Source organism: Rhinolophus sinicus, chromosome 5 (assembly GCF_057876585.1).
Source record: "Rhinolophus sinicus isolate RSI-liver-muscle chromosome 5, RSI-T2T, whole genome shotgun sequence".
Taxonomy (NCBI): Eukaryota; Metazoa; Chordata; class Mammalia; order Chiroptera; family Rhinolophidae; genus Rhinolophus; species Rhinolophus sinicus.
Window position 1 is genome coordinate 68,938,994 of NC_142505.1, and position 24,584 is coordinate 68,963,577.

The following is a 24,584-nucleotide window of genomic DNA, read 5'->3' on the forward strand; positions in this document are numbered from 1 at the left end:
TCCCATTCTTTTGAATTTCATTTTTTTTCATGTAGCAAGCTGTACTTTCCTGATGCTTTTTTTCCCTTCCTGCCTTAGTACCATAGGCTAGTTTCTGCCCCAATTTATCGCAGTATTTGTTTTGTGTCTGTGTTTGTATGTCTTCTTGGCACTTCCATACAGTGAGACTTCAAATTTGGGACTCTTCACCAGAAAGAAATCAAGATGTCACCACTTTTCTCTTGGATACCAAAGGAGGGTGTAGTCACATTTCTTATCTTGCCCACACCCTTTCATATGATGTAGAACCCAACAGAGAAGGAGTCCACATAGCTGTGATAGGAGACTTGGGTATTATGCTGCTCTTTCAGTTTTGAAGTTTCCAAATTCAAGAGAGAGAGATCAAGGTCACATGATGGTATTATTCTACCCGCTACAAACTAATGGCACTCTTTGGTGCAGGTTGAGAGCCCCTAACATAAAATATATCAATACTACTTTTTTTTCTTTTTTTAAATTCCCATCTCCCCTTTGGCAACTATTAGCTTGTTCTCTATATCTATGGGTCTGTTTTGGTTTTGTTTATTCATTCATTTTGCTTTTATTAGATTTCACATATAAGTGAAATAATATGGTATTTCTCTTTCTCTGACTTATTTCACTTAGTATAAGACCTTCTAGGTCCTCCATCTGTCACAAGTGACAAGATTTCATTCATTTTTATTGCTAAATAAATGTGGTATATATATACACCACATCTTTATCCATTCACCTATTGATGGACATCTAGGTTGCTTCCATATCATGGCTATTACTAGTAATGCTGCAGTTAACATAGGGGTTATCTTTTCAAATTACTGTTTTTGTTTTCAAATTACTGTTTTTGTTTTCTTCAGATAAATACCCTAAGTTGAATGCTGAATCATAATGGCAGCTCTATTTTTAATTTTTTGAGGAACCTCCATTCTGTTTTCTTTTTCTTTTTTTTTTTTTTAATTTATTGGGGCGACAATTGTTAGTAAAATTACATAGATTTCAGGTGTACAATTCTGTATTACATCATCTATAAATCCCATTGTGTGTTCACCACCCAGAGTCAGTTCTCCTTCCATCACCATATATTTGATCCCCCTTACCCTCATCTCCCACCCCCTACCCCCCTTACACTCTGGTAACCACTAAACTATAGTCTGTGTCTATGAGTTTCTGTTTCTCATTTGTCTTGTTCTTTTGTTGTTTTTGGTTTATATACCACATATCAGTGAAATCACATGCTTCTCTGCTTTTTCTGTCTGACCTATTTCGCTCATCATTACTCTCTTGAGATCCATCCATGTTGTCACAAATGTTCCTATATCATCTTTTCTTACCGCCGAATAGTATTCTATTGTGTATATATACCACAACTTCTTTATCCATTCATCTATCGAAGGACATTTTGGTTGTTTCCATGTCTTGGCCACCGTAACCAAAGCTGCAATGAACATTGGAGCACACGTGTCTTTATGTATAAATGTTTTCAGATTTTTGGGGTAGATACCCAGGAGAGGGATTGCTGGGTCATACGGTAATTCTATTCGTAATTTTTTGAGGAAACTCCACACTGCCTTCCAAAACGGCTGCACCAGTCTGCATTCCCACCACCAGTGTATGAGGGTTCCTTTTTCTCCACAGCCTCTCCAACACTTGTTACTATTTGTCTTGTTGATGATAGCCATTCTAACTGGGGTGAGGTGATATCTCATTGTGGTTTTGATTTGCATTTCTCTGATGATTAGTGATGTTGAGCATTTTTTCATATGTCTATTTGCCATTTGTATGTCCTCTTTGGAGAAATGTCTCTCCAGGTACTCTGCCCATTTTACAATTGGGTTGTTTGTTTTTTTGTTGTTGAGTTTCACAAGTTCCTTGTATATTTTGGATATTAGCCCCTTATCGGAGGCACTGCTTGCAAAAATCTTCTGCCATTCAGTTGGTTGCCTCTTTATTTTGTTGATGGTTTCTTTTGCTGTGCAGAAGCTTTTAAGTTTCATATAGTCCCATTCGTTTATTTTAGCTTTTACTTCCATTGCCTTTGGAGTCAAATTCATAAAATACTCTTTGAACCCAAGGTCCATAAGTTTAGTACCTATGTTTTCTTCTATGCAGTTTATTGTGTCAGGTCTTATGCTTAAGTCTTTGATCCATTTTGAATTAATTTTGGTACAAGGTGACAAATAGCAGTCCAGTTTCATTCTTTTGCACATGGCTATCCAATTCTCCCAGCACCATTTATTGCAGAGGCTGTCTTTCCTCCATTGTACGTTTTTAGCTTCTTTGTCAAAAATTATCTGTCCATATATATGTGGTTTTATTTCTGGGTTCTCAATTCTATTCCATTGGTCTATGTGTCTGTTTTTCTGCCAATACCATGCTGTTTTGATTATTGTAGCCCTGTAGTACAAGCCAAAGTTAGGAAGTGTGATACCTCAATTATTGTTCTTTTTTCTTAAGATTGCTTTGTCTATTCGGGGTCTTTGTGGTTCCAAACAAATCTGATGATTTTTTGTTCTACTTCTTTAAAAAATGCCATCGGGATTTTGATGGGAATTGTATTAAATCTGTATATTGCTTTGGGTAATATGGCCATTTTAACTATGTTGATTCTTCCAATCCATGAGCACGGAATGTCTTTCCATTTCTTTGTGTCTTCTTCAATTTCTGTCAAAAAAGTCTTATAGTTTTCAGCATATAGGTCCTTCACATCCTTGGTTAAGTTTATTCCTAGGTATTTTATTCTTTTTGCTGCAATTGCAAAAGGAATTGTTTTTTGTATTTCTTTTTCTGAGATTTCATTGTTAGTATATAGGAAAGCAATGGACTTTTGTACATTGATTTTGTAGCCAGCAACTTTACTGTATTCGTTGATTGTTTCTAACAGCTTTTTGGTGGAGTCTTTAGGGTTTTCTATATATAGCATCATGTCATCTACAAAGAGTGATAATTTAACTTCTTCATTCCCAATTTGGATGTCTTCTATTTCTTTCTCTTGCCTGATTGCTCTGGCAAGGACTTCCAACACTATGTTGAAAAGCAGATGTGATAGGGGACAGCTCTGTCGTGTTCCTGAACGTAGAGCAAATGGCTTCAGTTTTTCACCATTAATTATGAGATTAGCTGAGGGCTTGTCATATATGGCCTTTACTATGTTCAGGTATTTTCCTTCTATATCTATTTTATTAAGTGTTTTAATCATAAATGGATGTTGTATCTTGTCAAATGCTTTTTCTGCATCAATTGATATAATCATATGATTTTTGTCCTTTATTTTGTTTATGTGATGTATCACATTGATGAATTTGCGGATGTTGAACCACCCTTGTGCCCCGGGGATGAACCCCACTTGGTCGTGATGAATAATTTTTTTAATGTATTGTTGTATTCGATTTGCTAGAATTTTATTTAGGATTTTTGCATCGGTATTCACCAGAGATATTGGTCTGTAGTTTTCTTTTTTGTGTTGTCCTTACAAGGTTTTGGTATCAGGGTAATGTTGGCCTCATAAAATGAGTTAGGGAGTACTGTCTCTTCTTCAATTTTTTGGAAGAGTTTGAGCAGGATTGGTATTAGATCCTCTTTGAAGGTTTGGTAGAATTCACTAGTGAAGCCATCTGGTCCCGGACTTTTGCTTTTGGGAAGGTTTTGGATGACTGATTCAATTTCGTTACTGGTGATCGGTGTGTTTAGATTTTCCAGTTCTTCATGGTTCAGCCTGGGAAGGCTATATGTTTCTAAGAGCTTGTCCATTTCTTCTAGGTTATTGAATTTTGTGGCATATAGTCCTTCATAGTATTCTTGGATGATCCTTTTTATTTCTGTGTTGTCCGTGATTACTTCCCCTTTTTCGTTTCTGATTTTGTTAATTAGTGTCTTCTCTTTTTATCTTAGTGAGTCTAGCCAAGGGTTTGTCAATTTTGTTAATCTTTTCAAAGAACCAGCTCTTTGTCACATTATTTTTTTTCTATTGTCTTTTTGTTCTCTATTTCATTTAGTTCTGCTCTGATTTTTGTTATTTCCTTTCTTCTGCTGACCTTGGGTTTCACTTGTTCTTCTTTTTCTATTTCTTTAAGGTGTAACATGAGATTATTTGGGATTTTTCTTGTTTCTTGAGATAGGCCTGTAATGATATAAATTTCCCTCTTAAAACTGCTTTCACTGCATCCCAAAAATTTTGGTAGAATGTATTTTCATTGTCATTTGTTTCTATGTATCTTTTGATCTCTCCTCTAATTTCTTCTTTGACCCAGTCGTTCTTTAAAAGTATGTTGTTTAATCTCCATGTATTTGTGTTTTTTCCTGATGTCTTTTTGCAGTTGATATCCAATTTCAAAGCCTTGTGATCAGAGAATATGCTTGGTATGATTTCAATCTTCTTAAATTTGCTGAGGCTGATTTTATGTCCCAATATATGGTCTATCCTTGAGAATGTTCCATGTACACTAGAAAAGAATGTATAGTCTGATGTTTTAGTATGAAGTGCTCTATAAATGTCAATTATGTCCATTTCATCTAATGTGTCATTTAGGGCTGCTATTTCGTTATTTATTTTCTATTTGGATGATCTATCCATAGCTGTCAATGATGTATTTAAGTCCCCTAGTATAATTGTGTATCGGTCAGTTTCTCCCTTTAGTTCTGTTAGTAGTTGCTTGGTATATTTCGGTGCTCCCTGATTGGGGGCATTAATATTGATGACTGTTACGTCTTCTTGTTGTATAGTCCCCTTTACCATTATGAAATGTCTATCTTTGTCTCTTGTTACCCTTTCCACCCTGAAGTCTGTTTCATCTGGTATCATTATGGCTACACCTGATTTTCTCTGGGTACCATTTGCTTAGAGTGTCAATTTCCACCCTTTCACTTTGAATCTATGCTTGTCCTTGTAGCTGAGATGTGTCTCTTGGAGACAGCATATGGTTGGGCTTAGTTTTTTGTTCCAATCTGCTACTCTGTGCCTTTTTATTGGTGAGTTCAGTCCATTTACATTTGGGGTGATTATTGATATGTGAAGATTTCCTGTCATTCTATCTTTAGTTTTCTGGTAAGGCTGTGTCTCCATTGTTTCTTTGCCTTTTTGTTGTTGTCTATTATTTCTGTGTGGTGGTATTCTATCATGTTTCCCTCTGTTTCTTCTTTTATTACAGTATATATTTCAGTTCTGGATTTTTTTTTGAGTGGTTACCCTTAAGTTTATGTAAAAGAAAGTTTGATATTTAGAGTATTCCATTTTCTTCAGCACGCTTACTTTCTCCATTCCCATATTCCGGTTCAGCCCTTTACTCTCCCCCTTTTTATGTTTCGGTTGCCACAAATTGTCCCTGTTGATGGTGGTTGAATAGCCTCCTTTAGTATTTCTTGTAGTGCAGGTCTTGTATTAGAAAATTCCCTCAGCTTCTGTATGTCTGGAAAGGTCTTTATTCCTCCTTCATATCTAAAGGATATCTTTGCTGGATATACTATTCTTGGCTCATAATTTCTCTCTTTCAATAGTTGAATATTTGGTTCCACTCCCTTCTGGCTTGTAGAGTTTCTGCTGAAAAATCTGATGATACACTAATGGGCTTGCCTTTGTAAGTTACCGTCTTCTTTTCCCTGGCTGCCTTGAGGATTCTTTCTTTGTCGTTGATTTTAGACAGCTTCAATACAATGTGCCTTGGAGAAGGCCTGTTAGGATTGAAGTAATTAGGTGTTCTATTTGCTTCTTGGATTCGAGGATCCAGTTCTGTCCACAAGTTTGGGAAGTTCTCATCGACAATTTGTTTGAATATATTCTCTGTTCCCTTCTCTCTTTCCTGTCCTTCTGGTATGCCCATTAGTCTTATATTGCTCTTTCTGATGGAGTCAGAAAGTTCTTGTAGAGTTCTTTCATTTCTTTTAAGTCTCAAGTCTCTTTCTTCTTCCATCTGTGTAATTTCCAGGTTTCTATCTTCGATGTCACTGATTCTTTCCTCCATCTGGTCAACTCTACTACCTAAGCTGGTGATTTCATTCTTAATTTCTTCTATTGAGTTCTTAATCTCCAGAAATTCTATTTGGTTCTTTTTTAAAATTTCAATCTCTTTCGTAAAATGCTCATGCTGTTCTTTGATTGTGTTTCTGAGTTCATTTAACTGCCAATCTGTGTTTTCTTGCATCTCGTTGAGTTTTTTCAGAACTGCAATCTTGAATTCTCTATCATTTAAGTCACATATTTCCATATCTTTAAGTTCCTTTTCTGGAGACTTTTCACTTTCTTTCTGAGCTGTCTTCTTGCCTTGGTTATTCATGGCAATTACTGATTTATTATTTCTCTTCCTAGACATCTACAGGAGTGGCTTCTGCAACATGTTGATTGGAAGAGTTCTTTCTTTTGTTTTCCAGTACTTGTTGGTATAATGTTTTATTTTCTCTCTGACTGCAGCCTTGTTTTTCTCTCTCACACGGTAGTGCTATGTTTTCTCTGCACTATTCCAGCTTCTCACACAATGGGGGGATTCCCTGGGAGACAGGCTTCCCCTGTTAATAGTTCGCCTAGGTCACAGGGCGCAGTGTTCCGGTGGGTATGCTGAGAGCTTTTGAAGTTCCAAAGCTCTTCCTGCACCAGATTCAGAGCCCATGTGTTTCAGCAGTTCTGTTTACTCCTGCAGGGATCTGCCCAGATAGGTGGGGCCAGGGTCGGGGTGAGTTGGGACAGGTGGCCCAGAGCAATGGCGGCGACCACCACCACAGCCGGTCCTGCTTCCACAGCTCCCTCCCCTTTGCCAGAACTAGTTGGGCTGCGAATCTGTGTCTGCGGTCCATAGTTCTCAGAACAGCAAATATTCTACTGATCTGACACTGCTACTGTTCCGTTTCTAGCACCGGGCAGGTGGGGGCGGGGCAAGCTTTGGGAGGGTAGGGAGGGGGCTGCTAATCTCAGTGCCTAAGGCTTCCGTTCTCTGCTCAGCAGTGAGGGCTTAAACCACCGTTTTCAGCCTTCTTCCCTGAGTGTTTTCTTGGAGGTCTCTCCAAGGAGCGTTTGGTTCAGCCATGTTATATGCTGCCCCCTCAGCCCTGTGGGCCATAAGCAGAGCCCTAGCAGTCCGAGTTCCCTCTCCCGCAGCTGCGGTAATTCCGGGATGCAGCGAGTTCGGAGCACTGAGCTAGGTCTGCATCCTGCGCCTGTGCTGCTCTGTCTCCGCAGTTCTCCCTTCCCTCCTCCTCCCCCGCTTGCGCGATTCGCCCACCTGTAGTGGGCCTCTTCGTCTTGCCTGTCTGCTGTGCAGGGAGTCATTTGTGGAGTTATTGTTGTTCGATTAGTTGTAAATTCCGGGGCATCTTTACAGAGGCTCTCCTCACGCCGCCATTTTGATAAGGTCTCACCTCCATACTGTTTTCCATAGTGGCTGCACCAATTTACAATCCCATCAACCCAGCACAAGGGTTCCCTTTTCTCGACATCCTCGCCAGCATTTGTTGTTTGTTGATTTATTGGTGATAGCCATTTTATAGGTGTGAGGTGATATCTTGTTTTATTTGTATTTCCCTGATGATTAATGATGTTTGGCGTCATATCATATGTCCATTGGCCATCTGTATGCCCTCTTTGGAGAAATGTCTATTCAGGTCATCTGCCCATTTTTTAAATCAGATTGTTAGTTTTTTTGGTGTTAAGTTGTATGAGCTCCTATATATTTTGGATATTAATCCCTTACTAGATGTATCATTGGTGAATATCTTCTCCCATTCAGCAGGTTTTCTTTTTGTTTTGTTGATGGTTTCTTTTGCTGTGCAAAAACTTTTTAGTTTGATATAGTCCCATTTGTTTATTTTCTCTCTTGTTGCCCTTGCCTTAGGAGACAGAGCTTAAAAGATATTGCCAAGAGCAATGTCAAAGAGTTTATGGCCTACATTTTTCTTCAAGAAGTTTTATCATTTTGGGTCTTACATTTAAGTCTTTAATTCATTTTGAGTTTATTGTTGTATATGGTGTAAGAAAAGGATCCAATTTCATTTGTTTTGCATGTATCTGTCCACTTACGGAAGAGACTGTCTCCCCCCACCACCACCACCTCCTTCGTCATAGATTAATTGACCATATAAGTGTGAATCTATTTGTGGGCTCTCTAGTCCATTGATTGATATATCTGTTTTTATGCCAGTACCATACTGTTTTTATTAGTGTAGCCTTGTAGTATAGTTTGATATCAGGGAGTGTGATACCTTCCACTTTGTTCTTCTTCAGGATTTCTTTGGCTATTTGGGATCTTTTATCGTTCCATATAAATTTTAGAATTAATTCTAATTCTGAGAAGAAGGCCATTGGTATTTTAATAGATTTGCATTGACTCTGTGTATTAATCCTTCCAATCCATGAGCACAGTATATGCTTCCATTTATTTGTGTCCTCTTCAATTTCTTTTTTCAATGTCTTATAGTTTTCAGAGTATGGGTCTTTCACCTGCTTGATTAAATTTGTCCCTAGGTATTTTATGCATTTTAATGCAATTGTAAATGGGATTTTTTTCTTAATTTTTCCTTCTGATCATCCGTTATTGATACATAGAAACACAACAGATTTCTTATATTGATTCTGTATCCCGCAACTTTACTGAATTCATTTATTAGTTCTAATAGTTTCTTGGTGGAGTGTTTAGGGTTTACTATATATACTATCATGTCATCTGCAAATAATAAGAATTCTACTTCTTTCCAATTTGGATGCCTTTTATTTCTTTTTCTTGTCTGATTGCTATGGCTAGGACTTCTAATAATATGTTGAATAGAAGTGGTGGTAGTGGGAATCCTTGTTTTGTTCTTGATTTTAATGGAAAACCTTTCAGCTTTTCACCATTGAGTGTAATATATAGCCTGTATTATGTTGAGATATGTTCCTTCATTTACCACTTTGTTAAGAATTTTTAGTATAAAAAGATGTTGAGGTTTGTCAAATGCTTTTTCTGCATCTATTGAAGTGTTCATCTGGTTTTTATCTTTTATTTTATTGTGATGTATAACATTGACTGAATTGTGGATGTTGAACCATCTTTGCATCCCTAGGATGAATCCTGCTTGGTTTTGGTGTATAATCCTTTTAATGTATTGTTGAATCCAGTTTGCTAATGTTTTGTTGAAAATTTTTGCCTCTATGTTCATCAAAGATATTGCCCTGTAATTTTCTTTTTCTTTATTCTTTTCTGGATTGTTTTTGTTTTGTTTGTTTGTTTGTTTGTTTTGTTTTGTTTTTTTGTTTTTTTGTAATGTCTTTGTTTGATTTTGGTATTGGGCAATGTTGGCTTCATAGAATGAGTTTGAAAGTATTCCTTCCTCCTCAATTTTTTTGAAATAGCTTAAAAAGTGGAGCGGTATTATTTCTTATTTGAGTGTTTGGTAGAATTCACCTGTGAAGCTGTCTGGTTCTGGACTTTTATTTGTTTGAAGTTTTTTTATTACTGCTTCAATTTCATTGCTAGAAATTGATCTGTTTAGATTTTGTATTTCTACCTGGTTCAGGCTTGAAAGGTTACATACTTATAGAAGTTTATCATAACTTTTCTTCTCGGTTGTCGAATTTGTTGGCATGTAATTGTTCATAATATTTGTTAACGATTCTTTGTATTTCTGTGATATCTGTTGTAACTTCTCCTCTTTCATTTATGATTTTATTTATTTAGTCTCTCTTTTCCCTCTTTGAACTGCTTTTACTACATCCCGTACTTGAAATGTTGTATTTTCAGTTTCATTTGTTTCAAGATAGTTTTTGATTTCCTGTTCGAGTTCCTCTTTGATCCACTGGTGGTTTAATAGCATGTTATTTAATCTCCACCTATCTGTGTTTCTTTTCAGTTTTCTTCCTGTAGTTGATTTCTAGTTTTCATGCCATTGTACTTGGAAAAGATGCTTAGTATGATTTCAGTCTTCTTGAATTTATTGAGGCTTGTTTTGTGGCCTGATATATGATCCATTCTGAAGAATGTTTTATGTGCACGTGAAAAATTATGTATTCTGCAGTTTGGGGTTGAACTGTTCTAAAATATCTATTAAGTGAATCTGATATAATGTGTTTACTTATTAATTTTCTGTCTACATGATCTATTAATTGATATGAATGGAGTGTTAAATTCCCCCACTATTACTGTGTTACTGTGGATTTTCTCCCCTTATGTCCATTAATAATTGCATTATATGTTTAGGTGCTCCTATGTTGGGTACATAGATATTTACATTTGTTATATCCTTTTCTTCAGCTGACCCCTTTATAATTATGTAATGTCGTTCTTTGTCTTTTTTTTACATTTTATGTGTTAAAGTCTATTTTTGTCTGATATGAGTATTGTATTCCTAGCTTTCATTTTGTTTCTATTTGCATGGAACACCTTTTTCCATCCCTTCACTTTCACTCTGTATATGTCTTTCTGTTTGAAGTGAGTCTCTTGTAGATACCATTTAGATGAGTCTTTTCTTTTTTTTAATCCATTCTGCCACCCTATGTCTTTTTATTGGAGCATTTAATCTATTTACACTTAAAGAAATTATTGATAAGTATGTCATTTTGTTGGTTGTTTTTATAATTCTCCTCTGTTCCTTTCTTCTTCTCTTGATCTCTTTTTGTGTGTGTGGTTTGCTGGTTTTCTTTAGTGTCTTGTTTGGGTTCCTTTCTCTTTATTGTTTGTACATCTTTTATGTTTTTTGGTTTGTAGTTCCCATAAAGTTTATGTATATCATTCTGTATTTCTAGCAGTCTATTTTAAGCTGTTAGGCATTTAAGTTTGAATATATTCTGTTAGGACTGCATTTTAACTCCCCACTGCTTGCTTTAAGTTATTGATATCATGTATTATATCTCTTTGTGTGGTATGTCTCCTAACTACTTATTGTAGTTTGAATCAAGTTTGACACATTTTTCTTTTGACCTTCATAGTAGCTTTTTTAAATGTCTGATTTTCTGTATTTATTAAATATTTGCCTTTACCTGTGAGATGTTTTTCCTTTCTCATATTTTCTTATTTCTGGTTATAGACTTTCCTTTTCTGCTTAAAGAAAACCCTTTAACATTTCTTGTAAAGCTGGTTTAATAGTGGTGAACTCCTTTAGTTTGTGCTTTTCCAAGAAACTCTTTATCTCTCCTTCAATTCTTAATGATAATCTTGCCAGGTGTAGTAGTCTAGGTTGTAGGTTCTTTCAGCACTTTAAAGATGTCCTACCACTCTCTTCTGGCCTGTAAATGTGCTGCTGAGAAATCAGCTGATAGGGTTATGGGGTTTCTTTTGTACATAACTAGTTGTTTTCCTCTTGCTTGCTTCAAGATTGTCTCTTTAACTTTTGCTATTTTAATTATGATATGTCTTGGTGTGAGTCTCTTTAGGTTCATCTTGTGGAACTCTGTGCTTCCTGGACCTGGATTTTTGTTTCCTTTCTCAGGTTAGGAAAGTTTTCAACCATTATTTCCTTAAATAAATTTCCGTACCTTTCTCTCTTTCTTCTCCTCTGCGATCCCTATAATGTAAATATTTGAGTCCCAAATGAGAGCTTCATATGTTTACTATGACTGCCCCGTCCTTCCTTGGAAGGTCCTGAGCTCCACATTTTGGCTCCACAATACCATAAGACTATAGAAAATTCTGAATCTTGTCTGAGAAGCTTAAGAATTCAGCAAATTCTATGAGATAAAAACAACTAAAGGTTGGGATCACCTCTGTATTTCCCTTCTCTCCCAAAAATTAGACTACCAAGTTGGCTTCAGGTGTCATCTGATGCCTTTAGACAGATTTTTTTTTCAACTTCAGTTTTTCCTGTTGTTTTCTGCAGAAATGTTTGTCTGCCACAGGCTACTCTATGAGTCTGGAAGTGAAAGTCAGTCCTTAGGATTTTGAGATTTGGCAATACTGGTGTTTAACTTTGACCATTCTTTGTTTTGAGCAACAGTATGTTTTTCTGAGCCCACCAGGACTTTAGCCTTAAAATGCACCCATTTAACTTTCTTTTCCAGGTAAGTTTTAAGGCATGTATTTATTTATTTATTTATTTATTTATTTATTTATTTATTTATTTATTTTACTATAGCTCTTTGTAGATTTTATAGAGTGAGTAGGAAAAAAAACATAGTGAGGGAGACTTGTTCTTGATAGGATTTCCCAGGAATCTTCATCATGTGTGTTCAGTAGTTAGTTCTTATTATTGTATTTCTTAGTACAGTCTTAAATAGACTTAACATAAAAGGCAGCTATTCACAAATACGTATGGAAAACTAATATGCGATCTAGAACTCTACTTGTTAATATCAAAGTACCCATGAAAGGTACCCAGTGAGACAGCAGTTGAGTAAGTGTGAAATTTGTATTTGGAGAGAGGAATAATTTTGTCTGATAATTCATGGGACTGTTGCTCCTATCCCAGTAGCAGAGTCCCATTCTAGTGACTAGTATTCTCCTTTTCCTAGATGTAGGGCTTTGCCCTCTTAGACATAGTGGGCATATCCTGGCAGATTTGCTGCTTTATTCCTGATTTTCTGTGCTCACATATACATCCTCATGGTACGTTTTCCTCATATAGATGTCACATTATTTATATAGGTTGAAGACATTGCTTCCTCATCAATGTCAGGAGGTCTTTCACATAGCATTAATAGTAGCCTAACTTTTTATTATCCATCTGAATGCTAAAATGAGTGTATAAAATATTAAAATGTTGGTTTTAGTAGTTACTCTGGAACTGAATTTTTTCTTCCAAGTATTACCTCTAGTTTCAATGGTTTCTTAAGGTCACATCTGGATTATTTTTAAGACCATATCACTAAAATAAACAAAGCACATTTTTTCTTATCTGTTAGCATAGTGTGGTCTGCATAGGTTTTTGTTTTGTTTTGGTTTGGTTTTTAGGCTTGGAAAGTCAGGTAACTTCTCTATAATCACAAACAAAATAACTATTATACTCAGGATCCCAACCCAGGCCTGTGACTTCTGAATGCAAGGTCCCAAGGTCTTCTGCTTCATACATTATACATTTGATCAGTCTCTTCCGGTTGTGTCCTCTGTTCACCTCTCTTCCCCATTGCTTTTTTCACTTCAAGAAATCTTCAAAACTGCAACCTCTTTATTAGCATTATGAACAGGCTCACCTTCTTATCCCAACTAGATGTTTTACTAGGATAAAAATAGACATTTTTATTTTTGATGTTTTTCAGACTGGATGACTATGCCTGTGAGTAAGAAATCTACTCTCAAGGCAGATATTCCTGAAGAAGAACTGGGTCAGTGGATGATAAAGGAAAGATTCACAAGAGATAGTCACTGGAAATATGATAGCCAGTTGGAATGGCAGTGTGGAAGCCAGGAGATAAAGTTGCAGCAAGTAGTGCTCGCTCATCAAAAAACATCTGTGGGTAATGACCAGGAATGTGATGAATCTAGGAAGCGCTGTACCATGAGCTCATCTTTTGTTCAAAGTCAGGGATTTCAATTTCAAACTAGCAAAAAAGCCTTTGAGTGTAGTGAGTGTGGAAAAGTCTTCACTAAGTGTTCCATGCTTAATAAACATCAGAAAATTCATACTGAAAAAATTAATGCAAATCGGAAAACTCTTATTAAAGAGAAACGATATGAATGTAGAGAATGTGGGAAAGCCTTTCACCAGAGTACACACCTCATCCATCACCAAAGAATTCACACTGGTGAAAAGCCGTATGAATGTAAGGAATGTGGCAAGGCCTTCTCAGTAAGCTCCTCACTTACTTATCACCAGAAAATTCACACTGGAGAGAAACCTTTTGAATGCAACTTATGTGGAAAAGCTTTTATCCGAAACATACACCTTGCCCACCATCATAGAATACATACTGGAGAAAAACCTTTTAAATGTAACATATGTGACAAAGCCTTTGTGTGCAGGGCACATCTTACCAAACACCAGAATATTCACAGTGGAGAGAAGCCCTATAAATGTAACGAATGTGGGAAAGCCTTCAATCAGAGTACAAGTTTTCTTCAGCATCAGAGAATTCACACCGGAGAGAAGCCCTTTGAATGTAATGAGTGTGGAAAGGCCTTCAGAGTGAACTCTTCCCTCACTGAACATCAGAGAATTCATACTGGAGAGAAACCTTATAAGTGTAATGAGTGTGGGAAAGCCTTCAGAGATAATTCATCCTTTGCTCGACATCGGAAAATTCATACTGGAGAGAAACCTTACAGATGTGGTTTGTGTGAGAAAGCCTTCAGGGACCAATCAGCCCTGGCCCAACATCAGAGAATTCATACTGGTGAAAAACCATATACGTGTAATATATGTGAGAAAGCCTTCAGTGACCATTCAGCCCTTACTCAACATAAGAGAATTCATACTAGAGAAAAACCTTACAAATGTAAGATCTGTGGGAAAGCCTTTATCCGAAGCACACACCTTACTCAACATCAGAGGATTCACACAGGAGAGAAACCCTATAAGTGTAATAAATGTGGGAAAGCCTTCAACCAGACTGCAAACCTCATTCAGCATCAGAGACATCATATTGGAGAAAAGTGATATGATTGCAGTTTTTAAAAAGAGCTTTGAGAATGAGTATATTAACTATTGAATAGAAGAGAACCCATTCTAGAGAATGAATAACCATGAATGTTTACATAAGACAGTCATTTTATTTACTGAGAGGCAAGCTTTACAGTATTGTGGGTGTTGAAATGTAAGAATGTCAAACACTATTCATAGTTCAGAATTGCCTCAGCTGAATAGCAGTACTATGCAGTTTAAATTACCAAGTATCAGAACCAAAACGGAGCTTCATTAACAACATAAAAATTAGTTTACCAAATTTACCTTTTGGTTACTAAGAGAAATTATAAAAGAGTAAAAATTAAGGTTGAGAAACAAAGTAACAAGAAAGTAAGTAAATGGTCTACAAGCATTTCACTCTACTGATTCTCTTATATCAGAGGTTTTCTGCCTTCAGTAGAACTTTTTGTTCTCACCTGCACTGCTGACACCTGGAGTAAAGAAAATGCATTCATTCATGCATCGGCCCAGGACTTAAATTATGCTCCCTACCTTCTGCTTCCATCCATCTCATCATATCTCACTGGCCTGTGTGTCCATTGGCTTCCTACCTGCCTTCTCCATCTTAGACGATTCATTTGAATGGTGTGTCCCTCTTGATTTAGCAGCTCCAAACTGGTAAACATCGTATCACTTATTACCACCCCATTTGCCCTTGGGGGATGTGGTGATCCACTTCATACACAGTCCATGATTGTGGATATCGCACCCAAATGCAGCTTTCAGAACTCGGGACCTCTGCCTGGGAAGCAGATATTAATCAAAATTCTTGAGTAACCCATTTCCTCTGGGCCTCAGCTTGATTCTGACCCTGGGGTGATACCTAAAGTAAGGGCTTGGTCTTTGTGACCGTTACCCTTCTGTCTTGCAGTAACTCTACATACAGCAGGCAGGGGCATGCTCAGGCTCAGATGTGACAATCCCAGCCACCTCGTGGTGGCTTAGGTCACCTCCACTTCTGCAACTTGCGATTTCCTGATGTGCAACTGACATGAGAGGTTGGAGCCCCATGGCCAGTTCTCAGAGGGCTCTGACCCACTTACCCTCAGCTGGGCAGTCCTCATTGGCCCCTTCATTAGAGTATATTTGTTACTGCCAGAATATTGAACTGCATCCTGGTTGCCCTGCGTTTGTCCAGTTTTCTGAAAGTATTAACAGGAAAAGCAGAGAGCTTTGTATTTCTGCTTTTGCATTTGAAAGTGGCCACTTCCTCTCCTCCATCTAGGTATTTCACTACTTAAAGTCTGCCCCAGTCTGACAGTGTTGAACAATATGTTGACTAATTCCATGAGTCAGGAAGTGGTCAACAGCACCATGACATTCTCTGGCAGGGGCTGTGTCTGTGCCCAGAAGTTTGTGTGACACTCTAGTTCTGCACGTATAGTTCCTTTTCCATCTTTAATCCTTCAATGTCATCAATAGAAATCAGAGAGATGAAATAACATCTGTATGTCTTCACACACACAGCCTCTGGTGTCACTTTCCCCTTCCCCACCACAGAGAATGAGGAGCCCTCACTATTTCAGGCTGGAACATTCCACGTCGTGAAGATGGAAGAGAAAGTAAACTATCGTTCTGGGGAGCAAAGTGGCAGGTTGGTTGTCTGTGGAAGTTCTCTGCATCAAGTTGGGCAACCTGCTGGCCCCTACGAATGCTGCACCTCAGCTCCAAGTTACAGAAGAGGATATTCTATGTCCTGGTGGGATCAGTGGACTCCAGGTTAAACATAGACGTGAAGCTTCCTGCAGCCTTAGAGCCCAACTTTTCTAAATTTGGCTTCCATTTAATAAAGGTCACCTGTAGGCCTCTCCTGTTAGCTAAACAGTGACTCATACTTTCTCCCTGTTAAGCGGCAGGTAAAGCAGCATTTCAAAGGGTTACTTGGGACTAACTGTGCCTGGGCATGTTCCTCTGCAGCCTCAAGTGGCTGGCGACCCCAGATTCCACAATAAACTAGAGAAGATGCTCTCTGCCCTCCGTACTATCCGTATGGCTTGTCTGGTCCCAGCTCTCACCCCCTTACCTTGGTTCCCTGAGAAACACTTTTCTAAACTGAGTTTGTTGTTCATTTTGTTTATTTTTAGTGAGAGCTACCACCACTCAGTGTGTGCTTGCTGTTGAGCTAGGGCCAAGATCTGCTGCCACTGAGAGCCTCATTCTTCCCAGTGACATCTCCAGCAGCTCCTCTGCCACAATTAGTGCAGTCCTCTCCCTGACCCATCTCCTGTCAGGCTTGGGTCTTGATGAAATCAGACCTCTGAAATGCCTATTCACTCATCTCTGTCTGAGAAGCAAAAAGTCAATAAGTAGCCTATTAGATTTGCCCAGGCCACCTGGATGTGTTTATGGTAATCCTGTTTAACCAGCCTTTAGCAGTGGCTCTGTTCAAGTCTGCCATCTGATTGACACCTTATTGTATGAACTTCTCAACTGAGGGAGTCAGCATTTGCATGACTGCACTTTTGGTGCTATTCTGCACTTTTCTAGTCTGAAGCAGTATGGCTCTGCCTAGGCAGTCTGACCTGCCTGAGCATCACCTTTGGCTCACCCCTAAAAGTGCATTTTTGAGAACCTTGAGATAGAGTTCCTCAGCTACCTTCTCTTCTGCCAACTGATCTGCAAGGTGTTAGACAAGATTTCAGCAGCTATTGAGAGGGACTTTTCTCTACCCTACCCTCAGCCAGTGACATTAGAGAAAGTGCCGAATCCTAACCACTAGATCACTAGGGAGTGGTGAAGACGTGAGAAATTCCTGGGAAGAGTAGTTCACGCTGTACCTCACTTTCCTAGTCTTGCTGATTGGCCACACAGACACTGGGACGGGTGAAGAGCGCTGGGACCACCCGTCAGGTTAGAGTCTGAGCGGGGATAAGCCATCATCCTCAGCACATCCAGCCCATCTGCCACTACTTGCCCCACAACATGCGGAAAACTTCCCGGCACACCCACGACTGCCGTCTCCAGACGATGAATCTGCATTTGGCAGAGGAACTGCTGGACTTGCATCAGCCATCTCCCCAGCCCCTCACCTCAACTGCAGCTAACCTGTGAGCCAGAGAAATAGACCTCCCCAGCGCCCCCAGGGCTCTCCTCGTGTACTTTGGAAATGCCAACTGCACTCTGTCCAGGGAGGGTTTGAGTAGAGGATTAGCATCTAAGCTTCAGTACATTCTTCAGTGTCTATGGGCTCCTATGAACAGTCACTGAAACTGCTCTTAAGGAGAAAAAAATTGCTCCAAGTTTCCCCTTTTTAATTCATCTAGTCCTCTGTTGTCAGGTCTTACTCATCTCCAGCTGATTGACTTTGTGCCTGGGTTCTCCCTGTCCAGCTGAGTTGGCCTCGTTTTGGCAGTGGATTTTCCCTAGGATGTTGCCTTCCTCCATATTCAGCAACTGCTTATAAAATGGTACCTTGGCCTTGCAGCAGACTCGGTCTTACAGGGTACTGTGCCCGAGCCCCAGGCTTGGAACAAATTAGCCCTAAACTGCATGAATGTCTTAGGTTAAGAAAACAATTCCCTTAAACACAAATTTAATAACAGGTAGCCTCCAGCTGTCCAGTTCCTCTCCTTCCCTTTTTCCTTTTGCACTTTGTGCTGCTCTCCCATAAGCTACTGTATTGGCTAGCAGGATAATATGGAAACAAAACTCCCACCTGCAGTGGGAAGGTTTCCAGCTTGGCCATCCTCAACTCCTGCTAAATATATATTTTGGTAATATTTTTATTTTAATATTTTTATACAAGCTTGTAAAGGGAAAAGAAATACAAAGCTTGATGGTTTCTCATCACTCAAGGATTGTGCTAATGGTCATTCTCTGCAAGTGCCAGGATTTGGTCATGCAGATGTACCCTCCCTGTGCTCTGTGTTGTGCTGTACACCACACATCACTGTCCTTAAAAAAAAAAAAAAATTGCCATAAAAATGATTCATCAGTGTGTCTTTCTGAAAATAAATGAGAAAAGTACCCAGTATTCTAAGATGTACAAATTACATTTGTGCTGCCTGCTACCTAATCAGATATCATAAAGACATGTCAGAAATCATGCTTCCAAGTATTTTTATCTTTTTATGGCCAAACTGGTCCTCGCTCCCCACATGGCCATCCAAACCTACCTGGCCCTAGAAACCATAGTGTTCAGGCTGTATCCCCATCGCTGGGAGAACATTTGAGGGCATACCTTGTGCCATATACTGTGGTAAGCACCCTGCATATATTAACTCAGTTAATCCTTAAAATTATGTGAGATTGTTTCTACTATCCCCTCTTGAAGGTTGAAGAAAGGTGTTGTTGATCCTGAGAATGAATGTACCTGTTGAGAAGGGCTCCTTGTAGTTAATTGGGCTCAAATTTATAAACAGAGCCTAGCAGCCATTGCTAAACAGGGGCCTCTCACATAAGCTGCACTTCAGAGAGAAGCCTACACTGAACTGCCTGCCTGCTCTGTGTTCCTGCTATCTGAGCCAGCCTTTCTAAAGGAGTTCCTGGAATTGTATTTCAACCAACATACTTTTCCCCGTCCAATCGGAGCTGTGCAGCTATACCCTCATTAGCATCTTCACCGACCAATCAGAGCAGCTCCAATCAGGTCAGTGCTTTTTGGACCAATCAAAGGAACATGTGGAGTCCTCATTTGCATGAGAACAGGCCAATCAGGGACTTCTCTATAAGTCAACACCCACACACCCACACCCAGCCCAGGGGACAGCACTTTCCCTTTCCAGGGAAGACTAAAAACTGTTCAGCTGGAGCTGAAACACTGAAGACTTCTGGGAGCAGAGCAGAGGTGTCTAACTGGAGAGGGGCCTCGTCCAAGGGCCTCTTCTTGCCCAGAGCCACCTTACAGCCATGGTGTTCCATAGCCGTGCTGATTCATAGTTGAACTGTAATACATGAGCTGTTCCATAGCTGTGCTGTATCACAACTGAGCTGTTTGCACTGAATAAACCTGCTCCTTCACCACACCCCAAATGGGAATTCCTGTTGGCATTGAATTGTTGTCAATGACCAAGGATTAACAGTTAAGAAACTTGTCAGAAGTCGCATAGGTAGTAACTGGCGCATGAAAGACTTGACCCAGGCAGTGTAGCTACAGAGCACACGTGCTTACCTACTACACGAGGCTGCCTCATTTCTGATGCATTCTAGAGCACCGTAGAGAGCTATTTGGAGACTTTGGGGTGGGGCTGATGTGGCAAGTCCCCAGTCTTGTAACCATGTACTTCTTCCCCAAGAAAGTCTTCTGCTCTGGATTGGCAAGGTGGGAGGAGTTCAGGGTGCCCTTCTAACCCAAGAGTGCAAGAACGTGTTCACAGACAAATATCTGAGCCCCAGGATATCTCATGGGCATAGCCTATTGTAACTATGGCCAGTCCTTGGACCCAGGCCAAATAAGAGAGTTATTACGAAGAATGCCCCTTCTGTAAGTGTTATGAAAGAGGAAATCTCAGGCTAGTGGCCAGAGAAACAGAAGGGCAATAGCCGTTTGTTTAATAACTTCTGCCAAGTGTTGTATACAGTGGTTATATATATATATATATATATATATATATATATATATATATACACACACACACACATATATAGTTACTGCTTTCATGAACTTTAAATTGGGAAGATGGGCGTTATAAAAGGGAACAAACAATTAGCAAGTAATTGTAATATGTGGAATGAATAAATAGAATGGAATAGTATGAAAAAGTGTCAGGTCCAGTTTGAAATTATGTGGTTGGAGCAGGCCTCACTGAGGAATGAATTGATGACAAGAAACACAGGATAGAAGAGTGAGACAGGCAGAGGTCTGGGTGTTCCGGACAGAGTGGATAGCATGGGGAACGCTCAGGCAGGAACTAGCTTGCGCTGGTTTAGAGCCTTTGCAGTGGTGTGGGTGGCACCCAGAGGGCCGGGCCCACAGGAGCAGGATGAGATGCTGTAGGAAGATGTCGTATCCAGCGCAACACGGGCAGTGAGGGTGCGAGAGGGGGCGGTTTGGGTTAAGTTTTTTGGAAAGAAACAAACAGAGACTTAATGCAGTTAAATCTCTCCGAAGGCCAGGGGTCTCTCAGTCTCAGAGGACTGGAGCCCAGAATATGGCCGACTGGGGTTTTTATTGAAGAGGTATACAAAAACAAGAGAAAGCAACATTGTTTCATACACGGTTTCTGAAACTCACACATCATAACAGAAAAATATTTATCTCAATCACCCTTTGTCAGTCAACAACTGAAGCACAAGGTCCCACAATGTCCTAATTAAGGTATGTACCTTCTCAGGGTCAGAAGGGTCAAGTCTCATTTTGTAAGTTCCGTTGAGCTAAATGGAGAGAACTGATCTTTGTTGTTTTTGTAACTTCTCTCACAAACAGGTGCCAGGGAAAAGGCAGAGCCGGCAGCAGCTTTTCCCAGGCAGGGGGAAGGGGAGGCAAGGCCTCTTCCCATATTTTTCTAAGGCAGCTCATTGGGGGTCCCCACTTGGTTCCACCTGGCTTAGGTTGTATCTCCCGTGAGATATCTTACCTGTCTTTGGCTGCAAACCATCTTTTGGGGACCAGACAGAGAGACATAAGGTGTAAACATAAGGATGGAACAAAGACCCAGAAAGGCACAGTCTTACAGACTCTTCTTTCCTTAAAGAAAGACATGGGGGGTGTCATGCAGGGAGGCCTGCGGGGTCTCTGGTCCCGCTCCCCATACAAGAACGCAGGATATGGTGAGGCCAAAAAGGAACACCCACGGAGCCATAGATGGGGGAGTCATACCACTATATTCTCTCTCTGGCGGCACTATACTCTCACTGGAGGCTGGATCCACACTGTCCGCAAACCGCCATCCACACTTGCCAGCCCAGCCACCATCTTCTTGCTAGCCCCCATTCTTTCTCTCTCTCCTCTCTGCTAGCGTAGCCACAGCAGTTATATTGTGGCCAATGGCTCACTGGTTACAGCTGACGGCCAACTAGCCACAGCTGATGGCCATCCCATCACAGTTGATGGCCATTTACTACCTGAGCCAGCACCTGTCTATGTGAGGCCGAGAGCCTGGAAACTACTTTCTGAGGCTCTGCCCCCACACTCCACCCCTACAGGCTCTCGCCTCACAATCTACGCGACAAGCGTCTTCCGCGAGGGGCCCTGTGCGAGGAGCCTGGGGGTGAATGCAATATCCTGGACACAACTAGGCTTTCTGGGCACAGCCAGGGTTTCTCAGGGCACCACCAGTACTTCTGGGCACGGCCAGACTTCCTGGACTTCTTAGGGTACCACCTGTCTTCCCGGACACAGCCAGGGTTTCTCAGGGCACCACCAGTACTTCTGGGCATGGCCAGACTTCCTGGACTTCTTAGGGTACCACCTGTCTTCCCGGACACAGCCAGGGTTTCTCAGGGCACCACCAGTACTTCTGGGCATGGCCAGACTTCCTGGACTTCTTAGGGTACCACCTGTCTTCCCGGACACAGCCAGGGTTTCTCAGGGCACCACCAGTACTTCTGGGCATGGCCAGACTTCCTGGACTTCTTAGGGTACCACCTGTCTTCCCGGACACAGCCAGGGTTTCTCAGGGCACCACCAGTACTTCTGGGCATGGCCAGACTTCCTGGACTTCTTAGGGTACCACCTGTCTTCCCGGACACAGCCAGGGTTTCTCAGGGCACCACCAATACTTCTGGGCACGGCCAGACTTCCTGGACTTCTTAGGGTACCACTAGTTTCCCCGGGCACAGCTAGGATTTCTCAGGGCACTGCCACTCTCTGTGGGCACAGCCACACTTCCTGGACTCAGCCAGGGCTTTCAGGGCACTGCCACTCTCTGTGGGCACAGCCACACTTCCTGGACACAGCCAGGGCTCTCAGGGCACTGCCACTCTCTGTGGGCACAGCCACACTTCCTGGACACAGCCAGGGCTCTCAGGGCACTGCCACTCTCTGTGGGCACAGCCACACTTCCTGGACTCAGCCAGGGCTCTCAGGGCACTGCCACTCTCTGTGGGCACAGCCACACTTCCTGGACACAGCCAGGGCTCTCAGGGCACTGCCACTCTCTGTGGGCACAGCCACACTTCCTGGACACAGCCAGGGCTCTCAGGGCACTGCCACTCTCTCTGGGAACAGCCCGACTTCCTGGGCACAGCCAGGGTATCTTCAGGGCTCAGCCAGACTTCCTGGACTCAGCCAGGGCTCTCAGGGCACTGCCACTCTCTCTGTGCCTCTCAGGGTACCCTGCTGGAACAACAGCGACTCACAATCAAGGTGCTTACATATTCTCAATGGTGGCCAGTCAAGAGACAAAAGCAAATATCCCCCAGTTCCACTAACACCAGTTCCCAAACAAACAGTCAAGCGGTCCATTAAATTAGGGATGGAAGGCAATTCCCCATAGTCCATAGTCATTCACCAGGGCTGTCCTGGGGGTGAGGGATGACCTTGACCTCACCCTCATCTCCCACGGAGGACTCAGCAAGCGTTACCTCCTGGGACTACAAGTCCTGCATCCGGGCTGCCTGAGCAGGAACTTCCCCGGCCCACAGGGCTGCAACGACCTTCGCTTTCTCAGGCCTGTGCTGGTTGGGGAACCGTCCACATCTTTCCACCTCTCCACGGGGCTCCATCTCTCCAGCAGCTGCATGGCTCTTCCTGTGCTGGTGGGAGAACCGTCGTCCACATCTTTCCACCTCTCCACGGGGCTCCATCTCTCCAGCAGCTGCATGGCTCTTCCTGTGCTGGTGGGAGAACCGTCCACGTCCTCCCACCCCTCCACGGGGGTCCAGCTCTCCGGCAGCTGCTCCTCCTGGTCTTCCTCAGACTGGGTGTTCATACACACAAACTGCTCCACCGTCTTTTGGAGAGCTTTGGCTGGCACCATACCCTGCTCACTGCGCCATTTGTCATGCAGGGAGGCCTGCGGGGTCTCTGGTCCCGCTCCCCATACAAGAACGCAGGATATGGTGAGGCCAAAAAGGAACACCCACGGAGCCATAGATGGGGGAGTCATACCACTATATTCTCTCTCTGGCGGCACTATACTCTCACTGGAGGCTGGATCCACACTGTCCGCAAACCGCCATCCACACTTGCCAGCCCAGCCACCATCTTCTTGCTAGCCCCCATTCTTTCTCTCTCTCCTCTCTGCTAGCGTAGCCACAGCAGTTATATTGTGGCCAATGGCTCACTGGTTACAGCTGACGGCCAACTAGCCACAGCTGATGGCCATCCCATCACAGTTGATGGCCATTTACTACCTGAGCCAGCACCTGTCTATGTGAGGCCGAGAGCCTGGAAACTACTTTCTGGGGCTCTGCCCCCACAGGGGGACAGTTGGCTAGGCTGTTGTGTGACTACATCTCCCCCTTTTTTGTTTTTGAAGTATGAGAGACAGAGACCATGCAGTTTCTTCATTTATAGCCCGTCGGAGGGCTATTTGTCCACAACTGAGGACTACACAACATGAACAAAGAATAATAAGCAGAATAGCAATAGTCCCAGCAAACCCTCCACGCAGAGTCTTTATCTATTTAACAGGGTTTAAATTGGAAAGTCCTTCTGCAGCCGCAGAAAGTTTCTCTTCTCCAGGGAAGAGACGAAGCTTGGTGCTGGACATCTGATCTACTTCTGGTTGTAATTGTATAATGTCCACAGTGAGGTTAGGCATATGTCCCAGGAGATGGGCTCGCACCTTAGACCAAGGGGTACGAGTTTGATTACAAGAAAATGGGGTTACACAGTAAGTGGATACATTCCAATCACATTTTAGGGTAATCATAGTGCAAAGATTTGTTACTTGATCACCAAGAAATACAACAGTGGTTTCTAGATCTGTTAATCTAACATTAATTTCTTGATCTATTTTGATTTGTTGATTCCAAGATTTACTAGCATTTTCATGCCATTTTTGTACAAATTCTGTAGTTTGAACAGTTTGATGTAAAGCAACACCAGAAACAGCAGCGACAGTGGTTATAGTAATTATACCCATAATAGCAGTAATCGGCAATCCTACAAATCTTTTAGTTCTATGTAATATCTTATGAAGCAATTGAAGAACAATATGAACAGTGGGAGAGCCCTC

At 41.4% G+C, this 24,584-nt stretch overlaps 1 protein-coding gene across 6 annotated transcripts in view; it reads left to right on the forward strand.

Annotated features, from left to right (window-relative positions):
- ZNF454 (zinc finger protein 454) overlaps positions 1-19,494 on the forward strand; it is a 63,411-nt gene extending 43,917 nt beyond the window's left edge. For 4 of the 6 annotated variants that reach the window (XM_088798876.1, XM_074312160.2, XM_019755021.3 and 1 more), the window contains one exon: positions 13,160-19,494. In XM_088798876.1, the coding sequence (XP_088655002.1) occupies positions 13,160-14,496 (1,337 nt within the window). In that variant the 3' untranslated portion in view covers positions 14,497-19,494. Of the gene's footprint in view, positions 1-11,341; positions 11,398-13,159 lie in introns of all 6 variants that reach the window. The other 2 variants (XM_074312163.2, XM_074312162.2) reach the window with 2 other exon arrangements.
- Positions 19,495-24,584: the final 5,090 nt, after the last annotated feature.